This window comes from Anolis sagrei, chromosome 2 (genome assembly GCF_037176765.1).
Source record: "Anolis sagrei isolate rAnoSag1 chromosome 2, rAnoSag1.mat, whole genome shotgun sequence".
Classification (NCBI taxonomy): Eukaryota; Metazoa; Chordata; class Lepidosauria; order Squamata; family Dactyloidae; genus Anolis; species Anolis sagrei.
Genome location: NC_090022.1, coordinates 303,525,453 through 303,541,081, shown reverse-complemented (window position 1 = coordinate 303,541,081; position 15,629 = coordinate 303,525,453). Strand labels below are relative to the sequence as shown.

General features: G+C 50.1%; 1 protein-coding gene across 1 annotated transcript in view; it reads left to right on the top strand.

Annotated features, from left to right (window-relative positions):
- Positions 1-15,629, top strand: part of LOC132768096 (uncharacterized) — a 253,159-nt gene that overhangs the window by 167,684 nt on the left and 69,846 nt on the right. The window contains exons 24-27 of the mRNA XM_067464869.1: positions 8,716-8,885; positions 9,025-9,140; positions 11,502-11,665; positions 14,928-15,078. Coding sequence (XP_067320970.1) covers positions 8,716-8,885; positions 9,025-9,140; positions 11,502-11,665; positions 14,928-15,078 — 601 coding nt within the window. The remainder of the gene's footprint in view (positions 1-8,715; positions 8,886-9,024; positions 9,141-11,501; positions 11,666-14,927; positions 15,079-15,629) is intronic.

Here is a 15,629-nt window from a genome sequence, read left to right as displayed (position 1 = left end):
CCACTTACCTCTCCGAACGCATCTCCACCTATGAACCGATGCGGACACTAAGATCTTCCGGGGAGGCCCTGCTCTCGGTCCCGCCTGCGTCACAGGCATGGTTGGCGGGGACGAGAGACAGGGCCTTCTCGGTGGTGGCCCCTCGGCTATGGAATGCCCTACCTATAGACATCAGACAGGCCCCTTCACTGCTGGCATTCCGGAGGAAGGTCAAGACCTGGCTCTTTGAGCAAGCGTTTGGCTAATCAGTGCAAGTGAACATAGGAAGACGGTATAATTGAACATAGGAATGGCACAAGGATTACGAGAATGGATTTTGCTTTGTTATCGAGGCATCATGTATTGATAACAATTGTGTATTTTGTTATTGTGTATGATGTGTTTTAACACGGGGAGGCGGAGTTGCAGTGGTCTATAGAGATTCCATTCTTCTGACCAGGGCCCCGATCCCACAGTCAACAAATTTTGAATGCGTCCACCTGAGGGTGGGTGACTGGGACAGATTAGGGATTCTGTTAGTGTACCGTCCACCTCGCTGCACTACAGACTCCCTGACTGAGCTAGCGGGGGTGGTCTCGGACCTGGCGTTGGAGTCCCAACGGCTGCTTTTGCGACCCTTCAGAAATGGCTGCACAACCCTCCTGGGGGTCGCGACCCTCAGGTTGAGAAACGCTGTTCTTGTGGGTCTTTGAGCAGAGACTGGGCCGTTCGGTTTAGGAGGCCAAACTCGATGTTCTCAAAGATCCTTTCTGTGCAGAAAACCGACTTGACCCCATCCCTTCTCCCAGAGGTGACCCTGGGCTGCGGCTCCGCACACACCTGGTCCTCCCCCCCCCCCCCCCCAAAGCACAGGTGTTCATCTCCTTTGCCTTTCGATCTGGCTGTGTGATTGGGATGCTCTTCCTCTTCCTGCTGTTCTCCTTGAGACCTTGATTGCTGTGACGCAAACCGGGGCACCCCAGTGGTCCTCTTCCTGAGGAGCAAATGCAAATGGAGGTGGTGGTGGGGGGGGGGCATATAATTAGGGTGATTAACCTCCTCTCCGTTGGGTGGTGGTGGGGGGTGGTGGTGGAGGTGGTGGTGGGGGGGCATATAATTAGGGTGATTAACCTCCTCTCCGTTGAGGCTGTGGCGCAATGTCAGGAGAAAATGCTGCCTACACCCCCATTATTATGTTTACTTAGAATCAAAGAGTTGGAAGAGACCTCATGGGCCATCCAGTCCAACCCCATTCTGCCAAGAAGCAGGAATATTGCATTCAAATCACCCCTGACAGATGGCCATCCAGCCTCTGCTTAAAAGCTTCCAGTGTGGTGGAGGCTCCTTCTTTGGAAGCTTTTAAGCAGAGGCTGGATGGCCATCTGTCAGGGGTGATTTGAATGCAATATTCCTGCTTCTTGGCAAGGGGTTGGACTGGATGGCCCATGAGGTCTCTTCCAACTCTTTGATTCTATGATTCTGTGATTCTAAGTAAACATAATAATGGGGGTGTAGGCAGCATTTTCTCCTGACATTTCGCCACAGCCTCAGGCCCCTTCTTTTTCCCCCTCAGCCGCTTAAGCGGCTGAGGGGGAAAAGGAAAGGGCCTGAGGCTGTGGCGAAACGTCAGGAGAAAATGCTGCTAGAACACGTCCAAACAGCCCGGAACCCACACAACACCCTAGTGATTCCAGCCGTGAAATCCTTCGAGAATACAATTACGGAGGCTTTCCTCTCCCTCGGGGCATGTGCTGTTAGTTCTCGTGGGCGACTGGGTTTCGGATCGGCTTCTCGCTCGCTCACCTCGGCCTGATGCTGGAAGGACGCAAAGGGCACCTCGGGGACGGTCTCTGCGTTCGCGGTGCAGCGGCCCAGACGGAATGCGATCCGGCAGGCAAAACAGCGGCTTCGGAGGCATGAAGGGGCTCGTTAGCCGTCACAGCGGCTGCCGAGTTGACAGGAAATGCCCCCGAGTTGTCATTGCCTCTTCCTGATTAATTAGCGCCGATAGAGGAGGGCTTCGTGTCTGCTTGGCTTGACGAAACTCACAAAGCCGATGTTTCCACCTGAAGGCAAGGGCTTCGTTGGCCCCTCGGCCCTGGCCGCGGGAGGCTCGCTCCTTGCAAAGCAACAGGCTAAACGCTTTGAAGCATTGCTGCAATTCTAACCGGATTGTGTCCCCTTCTTCGTTCTTGTACTTATGGGTTTGGTGGTCCTCTGTTGCTTTGCCCCCCAAGACTCTGCAGCCTTGCAATTGAGCTGAAACCCTTCCAGGATTCAAGGCAGGCGCAGAAATGTGTGTGTGTGTAAGAGAGAGAGAGGGTGTCCCTCCGCCATGTTTCCTGTTGTCATGTATCATGTTCTGTAGTTGATGGTAGTTGGTGGTGGTCGGCCTAGCAGTTGGTGATGCTAGGCCTACCATTCTAAAGTATTCTGTAAGCAAGAGTCCATGGGTGAAAGCAATTAAGGGTGGAGGTGTATGCAAGAGAGAGGTTGCAGCTGGGTGTTTCTGGATATAACGAGCGAGCCTTGGGACTGATCTTTGGGAGAAAAGTATTTGTCCTATTTTGGTGGTAGATGCTGCTGGTTTCCCCCCAGGTTTGTGGATTTTTGGTTTCCTGGCCTGTCTCTTGAACCCTTGGAATCCTGGAACCTTGGATCTTTGGACTGGCCTTTGTCTACAGTATAGACTCTTGATCCCTGTACTTTGTTTACCAAATTCACGGCGTTTGACCACTGGACTGGACCTTTTGACTACAGAGTTATCTTGAACCTGTCCCTGGACAGGGAGGGGGCCAGCCGTCTAGCCTGCCGCAGGTGAAAGAAAGAAGGCGGTTCTGCTCACGGCGGAAACCTGGGCCTCCATTGTCAGCAGAGGGTCCAAAAGGACTCCCAGGCTCTTGACCAACGGTGACGGGCGTAGCACCTCACCATCCAGGGTAGGCAGCTGGATGTCCCCACTGCCCGGTTGACCCAGCCATAGGATCTCCGTCTTTGCTGGATTCACCCTCAACCTGCTGGCACACAGCCATCCAGTCACGGCCTCGAGATATGTTGTCTCACATTGTGGGGTCTTTTGAGGATTCTGTGGGGAAACAATTGCCTCAAACACAGGGTTTGGGAGCAATGCTGAGCAGGATAATGGGGAAGATTACAGCCCAGCTCCTCCGTACACACACAGCAGCAGTTACCTCCCAGCTGAGCCATTTAGTGGCAATCAGGGCTGCTGTTTGCAGCTGCCTCTCTCTCTCTCTCTCGGAGAAGACAGAGATCGATTGCCATTTGATGACCTGGCAGTGCCTGGGGCAAACTTTTGTTGAGAGGTGATTAGATGTCCTTGTTTGTTTCCTCTCTGCTGTTGTGCTGTTGTAATTTTTGAGTTTTTTTTAATACTGATAGCCAAATTTTGTTCATTTTCATGCTAATCAAGGTGGTCAGTTGAAACATTCACACCTAGCTCCAGCAGACAAGAGTCCTTTGTCCCACCCTGGACATTATTCCACAGAGATATAAACCCTTTTTCCTACTTCCAACAGACCTCACTACCTCTGAGGATGCTTGCCATAGATGCAGGTGAAACGTCAGAAGAGAATGCTTCTAGAACATGGCCATATAGCCCAAAAAAACCTACAACAACCCAATAATAATAATAATAGCATTTTCTACTGGTGTTTCAACTGCGGATACAAGATCTTTGGGTGATTTCCTTTTGTCCATCTCCTGTAGGAGTGGTATTCCAAGGCACAATCATAACAGTGAGCTCCCGCCTGTAGCCTTGCCTTTGCCGTGCTGTCCTCCGTGCCAGGTGCCCAGTGTTTCTGATTCATGGGCCTTCCTTTTGGAGTCACCACCGCACCTCCTTTGTTGTGCAAGCGGGCAGGGGTTGCAAAGGTGCCCCTTAATGAGGACGGAGTCTGCCCAGTGCTCAGGCCGGGCGCAAGGAGAGCCATGCCCTGCACCGCTTCTTCAACGAGGCTCCCCCCCCCAACTCCCCCCCCCACCCCCCCACCCCCCACCCACCGCTGGCTCCTGACCCATTTCTTCCCTTTCTTCTTCTTCCCTTCTTCCCATTCTCCCGGTTGCCTGGCAACGGATCCTGCACTCTTGCAAAGGGCTCGGTTTCAAAGGCGCCCGCTTGGGCATCGTCAGCCAGCCGGTTCCGGACGGGCTTTTTCCGCTTTCAAGGAGGGTGGGTTGCCATGGCCGGGATCCGTGGCAGCCATGAGTCACCGCTCCTGATGCGTGCCAAGCCTGCCCTTCGCCCCTTGGCAGCCCTGCGCTCCCTTTATTGTTATGGTTGGGTCAATGTGAGTTTTCTAGGCTGTGTGGCCGAGTCCCTGCAGCATGCCCTCCTGACATTTCGCCTGCATCTGTGTGCATCACTCGCTTTCGGGAAATAGAGCAGGGTATAAATACATAAACATAATAATAATAATAATAATAATAATCATCATCATCATCATCCAATACAACAGCCAGCAGAGTGACCTTGTTTGTTATGGACTCATCTTGTTGTGTTTCTAATAATAATAATAATAATAATAATAATAATAATAATCCAATGCAACAGCCAGCAGAGTGTCTGCTGTGGACTCATCTTGTTGTGTTTATATTAATAATAATAATAATAATAATAATAATAATAATAATAATAATCCAATACAACAGCCAGCAGAGTGACCTTGTTTGCTGTGGACTCACCTTGTTGTGTTAATAATAATAATAATAATAATAATAATCCAATACAACAGCCAGCAGAGTGACCTTGTTTGCTGTGGACTCATCTTGTTGTGTTTATAATAATAATAATAATAATAATAATAATAATAATAATAATAATCCAATACAAAAGCCAACAGAGTGACCTTGTTTGTTGTGGACTCATCTTGTTGTCTTAATAATAATAATAATAATAATAATAATAATAATAATAATAGTCTAATACAAAAGCCAGCAGAGTGACCTTGTTTGCTGTGGACTCATCTTGCTGTGTTTATAGTAATAATAATAATAATAATGGCATCTTCAGAGGCTCTGTTGGAAATGAGGCAAGCATAGTGTGGATATCCCTGTGGAATAATGCCCAGGGTGGGAGAAATAACCCTGGTCTGTGAATGTTGTAATTGGCAAGCTCAAATAGCATGGAGTAGCCATGAAGCTGCAGAGTCAATCCGTGAGGGTCTTTGCATAGAGGTAGCCTGGCTGTTGTTGCCTGGATGCACCCTCTGCTTGGGAGGCGTTGACTGTCACTTGATCTGGAGTTCCCCTGTTTCTGAGTGTTGCTCTTTATTTACTGTCTTGATTCTGGTGTTTTTCAATACTGGTGCCCAGATTTTGCTCATTTTCGTGGTTTCCTCCTTTCTGTTGACATAGTCCACCTGCTTCTTGTGAATTTCAGCGGCTTCTCTGTGTAGTCTGGCATGATGGTTGTTAGAGTCCAGCATTTCTGTGTTTTCAAATAATAATATTCTGTGACCAGGTTGAATGAGTCGGCAGTGCCTTTTGTGTTCTTAGTGAACATTAAATAGGTAACATTTATTTATCATGTCAGGGGCAACCAGATGATTGTATTACATTACAAAAACAAACAAACAGACACAAAAAATTTTTGCTAGCTTGGTAGTGGATTAAATGTCCTTTGACCTTTGATCTGCCCCCTTGGAGTGCCTCTGGTGTTGCTGCAAGAAGGTCCTCCCTTGTGCATCATGTGGCAGGGCTCAGGGTGCATTGCAGCAGGTGGTCAGTGGTTTGCTCCTCTCCACACTCGCATGTCGAGGACTCCACTTGGTGGCCCCATTTCTTGAGGTTGGCTCTGCATCTCGTGGTGCCCGAGCGCAGTCTGTTCAGCGCCTTCCAAGTCGCCCAGTCCTCTGTCTACCCAGGGGGGAGTCTCTCATCTGGTATCAGCCATTGATTGAGGTTCTGGGTTTGAGCCTGCCACTTTTGGACTCTCGCTGGCTGAGGTGTTCCAGAGAGTGTCTCTGTCGATCTAAGAAAACTATTTATTGATTTAAGTCGTTGATGTGCTGGCTGAGACCCAAACAGGGGATGGGCTGGAGATGTCACTCCCTTGCTCATTTCACTGTTGGCTGCTCCTTCCCGGCGGATGTCAGGTGGTGCAATACTGGCTAAGCAGTGTAGTTTCTCCAGTGGTGTAGGGCGCAGGCACCCCGTGATAATGCGGCATGTCTCATTAAGAGCCACTGTTTTAGTGTGGTGAGATGTGTTCCACACTGGATATGCATACTCAGCAGCAGAGTAGCATAACGCAAGGGCAGATATCTTCACTGTGTCTGGTTGTGATCCCCAGGTTGTGCCAGTCAGCTTTCGTATGATATTGTTTCTAGCACCCACTTTTTGCTTGATGTTCAGGCAGTACTTCTTGTAGGTCAGAGCACGGTCCAGAGTGACTCCTCCCAAGTATTTGGGTGCGCTGCAATGCTCCCGTGGGATTCCTTCCCAGGTGATCTTCAGAGCTCGGGATGCTTGTCTGTTCTTGAGATGAAAGGCACATGTCTGTGTTTTGGATGGGTTGGGGATCAGCTGGTTTTCTCTGTAATAGACAGTAAGGGCACCTAGAGCTTCGGAGAGCTTCTGTTCAACCATCTCAAAGCTCCCTGCTTGGGCAGTGATGGCACGATCGTCAGCATAGATGAAACTCTCTGTCCCTTCTGGCAGTGGCTGGTCATGTGTGTAGATGTTGAACATGGATGGAGCAAGCACGCTCCCCTGAGGCAGTCCGTTCTTCTGTTTCCGCCACCTGCTTCTCTTGCCCTGGAACTCAACAAAAAAGCTCCTGTTTTGTAGCAGGTTTCCTATGAGGCGGGTGAGGTGGTCGTCCTTTGTGATATTATACATTTTCCTCAGGAGGAGGCAGCGGTGGTTCACGGTATCATAATCCGATGACAGGTCTATGAAGACAGCTCCTGTGATCTGCTGCCTTTCAAAGCCATCTTCTGTGTGCTGAGTCAGGTTCAGCACTTGCGATGTGCAGCTTTTGCCTTTCCTGAAGCCGCAAGGAGGTCCTCCATGGTGCATCATGTGGCAGGGCTCAGGGTTCATTGCAGCAGGTGGTCAGTGGTTTGCTCTTCTCCACATTCGCATGTCGTGGATTCCACTTTGTGGCCCCATTTCTGAAGGTTGGCTCTGCATCTCATGGTGCCCGAGCGCAGTCTGTTCAGCGCCTTCCAAGTCGCCCCGTCTTCTTCTGTGTGCCCAGGGGGGAGTCTCTCATTTGGTATCACCCACGGATTGAGGTGCTGGGTTTGGGCCTGCCACTTTTGGACTCTCGCTTGCTGAGGTGTTCCAGCGAGTGTCTCTGTAGATCTCAGAAAACTATTTCTAGATTTAAGTCGTTGACATGCTGGATACCCAAACAAGGGATGAGCTGGAGATGTCTCTGCCTTGGTCCTTTCACTGTTGGCTGCTCCTTCCCGGTGGATGTCAGGTGGTGCAATACCGGCTAAGCAGTGTAATTTCTCCAGTGGTGTAGGGCCCAGACACCCCGTGATAATGCGGCATGTCTCATGAAGAGCCACATCCACTGCTTTAGTGTGGTGAGGCATGTTTAGCCTGAAGAAGAGAAGAAAAGAAGGCTGAGAGGGGATATGATAGCCATGTATAAATATGTGAGAGGAAGCCACAGGGAGGAGGAGGGAGCAAGCTTCCTTTCTGCTTCCCTGGAGACTAGGACGCAAGGGAGGAATGGCTTCAAACTACAAGAGAGGAGATTCCACCTGAACATGAGGAAGAACTTCCTGACTGTGAGATCTGTTCAGCAGTGGAACTCTCTGCCCCGGCGTGTGGTGGAGGCTCCTTCTTTGGAAGCTTTTAAGCAGAGTCTGGATGGCCATCTGTCAGGGGTGATTTGAATGCAATATTCCTGCTTCTTGGCAGAATGGGGTTGTACTGGATGATGGCCCACAAGGTCTCTTCCAACTCTTTGATTCTATGATTCTATGATTCTATGATTCTTTGAGATGTGTTCCACACTGGGCATGCATACTCAGCAGCAGAGTAGCACAGCGCAAGGGCAGATGTCTTCATTGTGTCTGGTTGTGATCCCCAGGTTGTGCCAGTCAGCTTTCATATGATATTGTTTCTAGCGCCCACTTTTTGCTTGATGTTCAGGCAGTGCTTCTTGGAGGTCAGAGCACGGTCCAGAGTGACTCCTCCCAGGTATTTGGGTGCGCTGCAATGCTCCCGTGGGATTCCTTCCCAGGTAATAATCCTCAGAGCTCGGGATGCTCTGAGGATGACCTGGGAATAAGTAACACTAAACAAGGAACGCCACTCCAGGCAGCACACTCCTTGTAACTTCGATGCATGGATCCACCTCCTGCTCTTTGGAGCAGCAGGAAGCAGACGGGCTGCCTGGGAGTCTAGTGGAGGCTTCTCCTTTCTCTGGAGGTCTGAAAGCCGAGGCTGGGTATGGGCATCTGCCAGGAGGGCTTGGATGGTGCCCTCCTGCCAGGTAGAATGAGGCTGGACTGGGTGTCCTTGGGATCCTGTCCCCCTCTGGGCCTCCATGGTTCCCTCTTCCACATGAAAACACGAATTGTGGAGAGTCTGTGTGAGAGAGACGTGTGGGGGCACACCCATTGCCGCCCAGTGGACCTCCTTCAGGTGTGGCCAGGGTTCCTCCTCCCTGCTGACGGGGTGATGGGACCTGCCACTCACCCTCCCGCCATTCCCGCCCGGCCTGTGACCCTTTCCCCGCGCCGTCCTTCTCCGCAGCGAGTGCCACAACTCCTCCGACCGCATCAAGGTCCGTGTCTGGGACGAGGACGACGACATCAAGTCCCGAGTGAAGCAGCGGCTGAAGCGCGAGTCGGACGACTTCCTGGGGCAGACCATCATCGAGGTGCGCACGCTGAGCGGAGAGATGGACGTCTGGTACAACCTGGGTGAGTCCTGCCCGCCGGGGGCTCCGGGGTCCCGGCGGAGTGGGTGGGGGTGGCGGTGGGGCTGGGCTGGAGGGGCAACGGTCAGCCAGGCGGTCAGTCAGCCGGACACCTTCTTACTTGTGATGCTTCCTCCCCGCAGAGAAACGGACGGACAAGTCTGCCGTGTCGGGGGCCATCCGGCTGCAGATCAATGTGGAGATCAAGGGGGAGGAGAAGGTGGCGCCCTACCACGTCCAGTACACCTGCCTCCACGAGGTACGCCACTGCTGCAGGGAAGGCCCGCCTCCGCTGCCGGGCTCCTCACCTGGCATTTAAAGGGGTTCCAAACTGCATTAATTCCACAGTGTAGATGCCCCCTAGAAGCATCGTTACTAGGCCTGGGTAACAACGGAAAAATTTGTTTCTAAAATCGATTCGTTTTTTGGGGTTTTTTGCGTTTCGATATTTAAAAGAATTCCGAAATTTTCCTTTAAAAAAGTTCGATATTTACGAAATTTCGTAAATGGTAAAAAAAATTGCAAAACAATAACGAAACAATAACGAATCGATTCGTTAATGGCGGCGGCGATCGCGCAATACGCTAAACAAACTTCTGAAGCTTCCCTCTCCCTCTGTGGTTGACTGTTGGTGTGATATTATAATTTTTTTTCACTAATTAAACAAAAAACAACTATAAAACTTGCCCCGGACATGCGGAAATAATAACGAAACGACCTCAAACCAATAACGAAACGAATACATAACGAAATACAAAGCATTTACGAAATTCGTTTCGTTTTTAAGTTGCTCGAGAATGGTTCGTTATCGCTTCGTTAACAAAAAAATAACGAATTTTTAACGAATTATGAATTAACGAAATGAAACCGCCCAGCCCTAATCGTTACCCAAGGTCCTCAGATCCTCTCTCTCTCTCCGTTTTCTAATCCATCTGGGAGACGGTCTCCAGCTGGCCCTTGGGGCCCGCGTTCTCTGCTCCAGATCTCAAGGAAGGGAGAAAGGCTCCTCCCTGAGCGAGAGCGCCATCTTGAAAATGGCACCCTCTTTGTGTCCTTGGCCCCTCTGGTTGGGCGAGTGGGCTTATGAACAGAAGACCCTCCCCATGCACACATTGCAAAGTAACTCATTAGCAGCACGATGACCCAGCACACCAGGAGCCCCAAGTGATACAAAGAACACAAACACACAGACCAAGGTTCTCCCTTCCAAAAGAGGCTTTTCCTTGTAGCAAAATAATATGTTTGCAAGAACTAAGTTAACACATACATAGTAGCTTTACACACAGCAGCCTTCACACTGGAGCATTCTCACACGAGGTTTCTCTCACACAGAGGTCCACCTCACATTCCTCAGGGACACTAGCTTTGGTTCACTGACTCTAACAGGCTTCGACCTACTCACTCTCCTCAGGATGACACTAGCTTTGGCCTACTACCTCTAGCAGGCTTTGGCCTACTCATTCTCCTCAGGACGACGCTAGCTTTGGCCCAATGACTCTTAACAGGCTTCGGCCTACTTACTTTCCTCAGGATGACACTAGCTTTGGCCCACTAACTCTTATCAGCTCAGTGCACAAGGCTTCTCTCACACAGAGGTCCACCTCACATTCCTCAGGATGACACTAGCTTTGGTTCACTGACTCTAACAGGCTTCAGCCTACTCACTCTCCTCAGGATGACACTAGCTTAGGCCCACTAACTCTTATCAGCTCAGTACACAAGGCTTCTCTCACACAGAGGTCCACCTCACATTCCTCAGGATGACACTAACTTTGCCCCACTGAGTTTAACAGGCTTCGGCCTACTCACTCTCCTCAGGATGACACTAGCTTAGGCCCACTAACTCTTATCAGCTCAGTACACAAGGCTTCTCTCACACAGAGGTCCACCTCACATTCCTCAGGATGACAGTAGCTTTGGTTCACTGACTCTAACAGGCTTCGGCCTACTCCCTCCTTCAGTGTTTGACTTCCACTTTTGTAATAAAAAATACCCAGTTAATTTTTAATGTTTCTGACAGTCGTTGCGTTTCTTGTATGTTATGTTTCTTCGCACTTTGATCAGCTTCTCTCACACAGAGGTCCACCTCACATTCCTCAGGATGACACTAGGTTTGGTCCAATAACTCTTAATAGGCTCACTCTTTCAGTGCTTTATTCACAGTTTTGTAATCAAACATACCTAGTTAATATTTAATATTTTTGCCATCTCTTGACCCAACTTGAAGTGAATGAGCCGTCCAGGCCGTCTTTCACCACGTTTTGGACTCCAACTCCCACCATTCCTAACAGCCTCAGGCCCCTTCCTTTTCCCCCTGTGTGTTTGTTTTGAAGGGAAAAGGAAGGGGCCTGAGGCTGTTAGGAATGGTGGGAGTTGGAGTCCAAAACACCTGGAGGGAGGGCCCAAGTTGGCCCATGCCTGATCTATCCACACTAAACTGTTGAGTGAAGAGGAACCATTGGCATGTCCTTTCTCATAGAGTAACACCCTTGTAGTCCAAAAAGGCAGTGGTGGGGATTTGGCCCCATCTTTGCTGGAGGAGCCTTCCTTAAGGTTAGTGCGCGATGTCTGTGGGCCTGACCTCCGTCCGTCCGTCCCTCCGTCCCTCTCTCCCCGGCAGAACCTCTTCCACCACCTGACGGACGTCCAGGGCAGCGGCGTGGTGAGGATCCCGGAGGCCAAGGGGGACGACGCCTGGAAGGTCTACTTTGACGAAACGGGCCAGGAGATCGTGGACGAGTTCGCCATGCGCTACGGCATCGAGTCCATCTACCAGGCCATGACGTGAGTCCCACAGCAACGGGGGGGGGGGGGGGGGAGGGGGAGGGAGGGAGGGGCCCTTGCCAGCCCCCCCCCCCCACGGCCCCTCCATTGCGTGGATCCATCCGCAGAGTGGGGGGTCCCGTGGGGCCAGAAAGAGAGGCTGCTGCAAAGCCCTCTGGGCGGATCCTGCTTGGGCGGATCCTCAGGAAGGAAGGAAGGAAGCAGGCTCATTTGCATATTCTCATTTAATTGCTCTCATTAAAGTGCAAAGGAAGAAAAGGAGAACCGGGGGGGGGGGGGGGGGAATGCAAAGCACGCTCCCCGAAATGATTCCAGCCGCACTTGTGCTTGTTGGGTGATTAAAGTAAACAATCAAAGGGGGAAATGGCTGTAAATACGGAGAAACAGAGCTTGAAAGGGGTTCGCGTTGCATGACAACGTCAAGGCAGGAGAGGAGTCCCTCTAATTAAGAGAGAAGGGGTGCAAATGGGAAAGGGGGGTGGGCCTTGCCCATGTTAGAGAGCAGATTCCGCATTGGAAATATATTGGAAATTCCACAACCTATTGGAAATAACTGCACCACAACCCCATTGGACAGGTAAAAATGATGCCACATCTGTTTGGCGAATTTGAATCTCCATAAACGTGTGGAGACCACCATTTGAAAAGAATGACTTTGTTAGAAGTCACAAGCATTCATGTAATCATGGCACACAGGTAACTCAGCTGTTAGACTGAAGAACCATGTAGAATCATAGAATCCAAGAGTTGGAAGAGACCTCCTGGGCCATCATCCAGTCCAACCTGATTCTGCCAAGAAGCAGGAATATTGCATTCAAAGCACCTCTGACAGATGGCCATCCAGCCCTTGTTTAAAACCCTCCAAAGAAGGAGCCTCCTCCACACTACTCAAGGGGCAGAGAGTTCCACTGCTGAACGGCTCTCCCAGTCAGGAAGTTCTTCCTCGTGTTCAGGTGGAATCTCCTCTCTTGTAGTTTGAAGCCATTGTTCCATGGCGTCCTAGTCTCCAAGGAAGCAGAAAGGAAGTTTCCTCCCTCCAACTTATGATTTCCCCTCACATATTTATCCCTGACCTTCATGTCTCCTCTCAGCCTTCTCTTCGTCAGGCTAAACATGCCCTGCTCCTTAAGCCACTCCTCATAGGGCTTATTCTCCAGACACTTTATCATTTTAGTCGCTCTCCTCTGGACACATTCCAGCTTGTCAACATCTCTCTTGAATTGTGGTGCCCAGAATTGGACACTTTGAACTGCCAAGGATAAAGGAATGCCATTGCACAAAAATGTGTTGGGTTAGCAGAGGATGGTTGGTTCTTGGCAGTTGAATTTGCAGTTGCCCAAAAGATATCCATTGCCTTGAAACCTCTTAGAGGTGGGAGAGACCTGGTGGGCCATCTAGTCCAACCCCATTCTGCCAAGAAGCAGGAATATTGCATTCAAAGCAACCCCAACAGATGACCATCCAGTCTGAGTTTAAAATATGCACTTAGAGATAATAAATCAAAGTCTTCTTTGAAAATAACATATCTTGTTTACTCATAAACATCTTGTATTAATTCATCATATAAATATGTGATAGGAAGCCACAGGGAGGAGGAGGAGGGAGCAAGCTTCCTTTCCGCTTCCCTGGAGACTAGGACGCAATGGAAGAATGGCTTCAAACTACAAGAGAGGAGATTCCACCTGAACATGAGGAAGAACTTCCTGACTGTGAGAGCTGTTCAGCAGTGGAACTCTCTGCCCCGGAGTGTGGTGGAGGCTCCTTCTTTGGAAGCTTTTAAGCAGAGGCTGGATGGCCATCTGTCAGGGGTGATTTGAATGAAATATTCCTGCTTCTGAACATGAGGAAGAACTTCCTGACTGTGAGAGCCGTTCAGCAGTGGAACTCTCTGCCTTCCCCGGAGTGTGGTGGAGGCTCCTTCTTTGGAGGCTTTGAAACAGAGGCTGGATGGCAATCTGTCAGGGGTGATTTGAATGCAATATTCCTGCTTCTGAACACGAGTAAGAACTTCCTGACTGTGAGAGCCGTTCAGCAGTGGAACTCTCTGCCCCGGAGGGAGTGTGGTGGAGGCTCCTTCTTTGGAAGCTTTTAAGCAGAGGCTGGATGGCCATCTGTCAGGGGTGATCTGAATGCAATATTCCTGCTTCTTGGCAGAATGGGGTTCAACTGGATTATGACCCATGAGGTTTCTTTCAACTCTAGGATTCTATGATTCTATGATTCTTGGTGATCCAGGCAACATCCTTGCAGATGGCCAATTCTCTCACACCAGGAACGACTTGCAGTTTCTCAAGTCGCTCCTGACAGGAAAAAAACAAACAAACATATTGGCAAATTTCTAATTAAAGTTCAGTTCTAAATAGGATGTAGTTCTTCTCTGTGTTGAGTACACAGGACACAATTCTTACTCAATTGTCCATATTCTTTACATATAATTATTTTATTTATTTATTTATTTAAGGCATTTATATTCCGCCCTTCTCACCCCAACTCAGGGGACTCAGGGCGGAGCACAACATATAAACGGCAAACATTCAGTGCCGAAACATACTATATACATATACAAAAACATTAAAATCACTTGTCTTATAATTATACTTATTTATTTATTTCATGCCCAAAGCATTGCATAAATTAGTATAAAATGGATACAAATGGAAAGAGCACAAGCAGCTAACTATCTTTTGATCAAAAACGGGCAACAGCAACAGCATTGTCTGCAGCCTCCAACCATTCTTCCTCTGTATGTGAGGCAGGGCATAGTGGGCAAGCACACAGGTGCGGAGTTGTATGTTCTGCTCCACGGTCACACAAGGTGGGGATTCTTTTAGGTGCTCTTCCCAACAGAATGTGTGTCGAGTGTGCCCTCGTCTTCCTCCTTTCCCTGGGACTGACGGAGTGTTCCCAGGTTCTTGTGGGTTTTTTCGGGCTATAGAGCCATGTTCTAGAGGCATTCTCTCCTGACGTTTCGCCTGCATCTATGGCAAGCATCCTCAGAGGTTGTGAGGTCTGTTGGAAGTAGGAAAAATGGGTTTATAAATCTGTGGAATGGCTGGGGTGGGGCAAGGAGCTCTTCCCTGCTGCAGCTAGGTGTGAATGTTTAGCTGTTCACCTTCATTAGCATTTGAAGGCCTGCCTGAGCCTGGGAAAATCTGTTGCTGGGAGGTGTTAATCTGTGCCTGGTTTTTTCCTCTCTGTTGTTTAGCTGTTATCTTTCTTTGTTTCCACATGGTCTGCTCTCCTCCTCCTTCTTCTCCTTCAGGCACTTTGCGTGCCTCTCCTCCAAGTACATGTGCCCGGGGGTCCCGGCCGTGATGAGCACCTTGCTGGCCAACATCAACGCCTACTACGCCCACACCTCCGCCTCCACCAACGTCTCCGCCTCCGACCGCTTCTCCGCTTCCAACTTCGGGGTGAGTGACCCTCGGCGGATGGACGCGGCCCCCTTCATCCTCCGCTCTGGACCCCCCCCCCCTTCTGCAGCCAGAGCCACCAAGGAGCCACCCTGGCCCACTTGGCAGCCCTTGGCTCAGGAGAAGCCGGATGACTCCAGGCTCGAGTGCAGGCCCGGGCCGAAGTTGGCCCTCTCTCCAAGTGTTTTGGACTCCCACTCCCACCATTCCTCACAGCCCCAGGCCCCGTTCTTTTCCTTTTCCCTTTTCCCAGGAAAAGGAAAGAGCCTGAGGCTGTGAGGAATGGTGGGAGTTGGAGTCCAAAACACCTGAGGGCCAGAGTGGGCCCATACCTGGCATAGATGCACCCCAAGGTTTGCTTTTTTCATTGTGTTATTGAAGGCTTTCATGGCCAGAATCACTGGGTTGCTGTGAGTTTTCTGGGCTATATATGACCCTGTTCCGGCAGCATTCTCTCCTGACATTTCGCCTGCATCTGTGGCTAATGGTGCCTTCAGAGGTCTGTTGGCAGTGAGGCAAGTGGAGTGTATATATCCCTGTGGAATGATGTC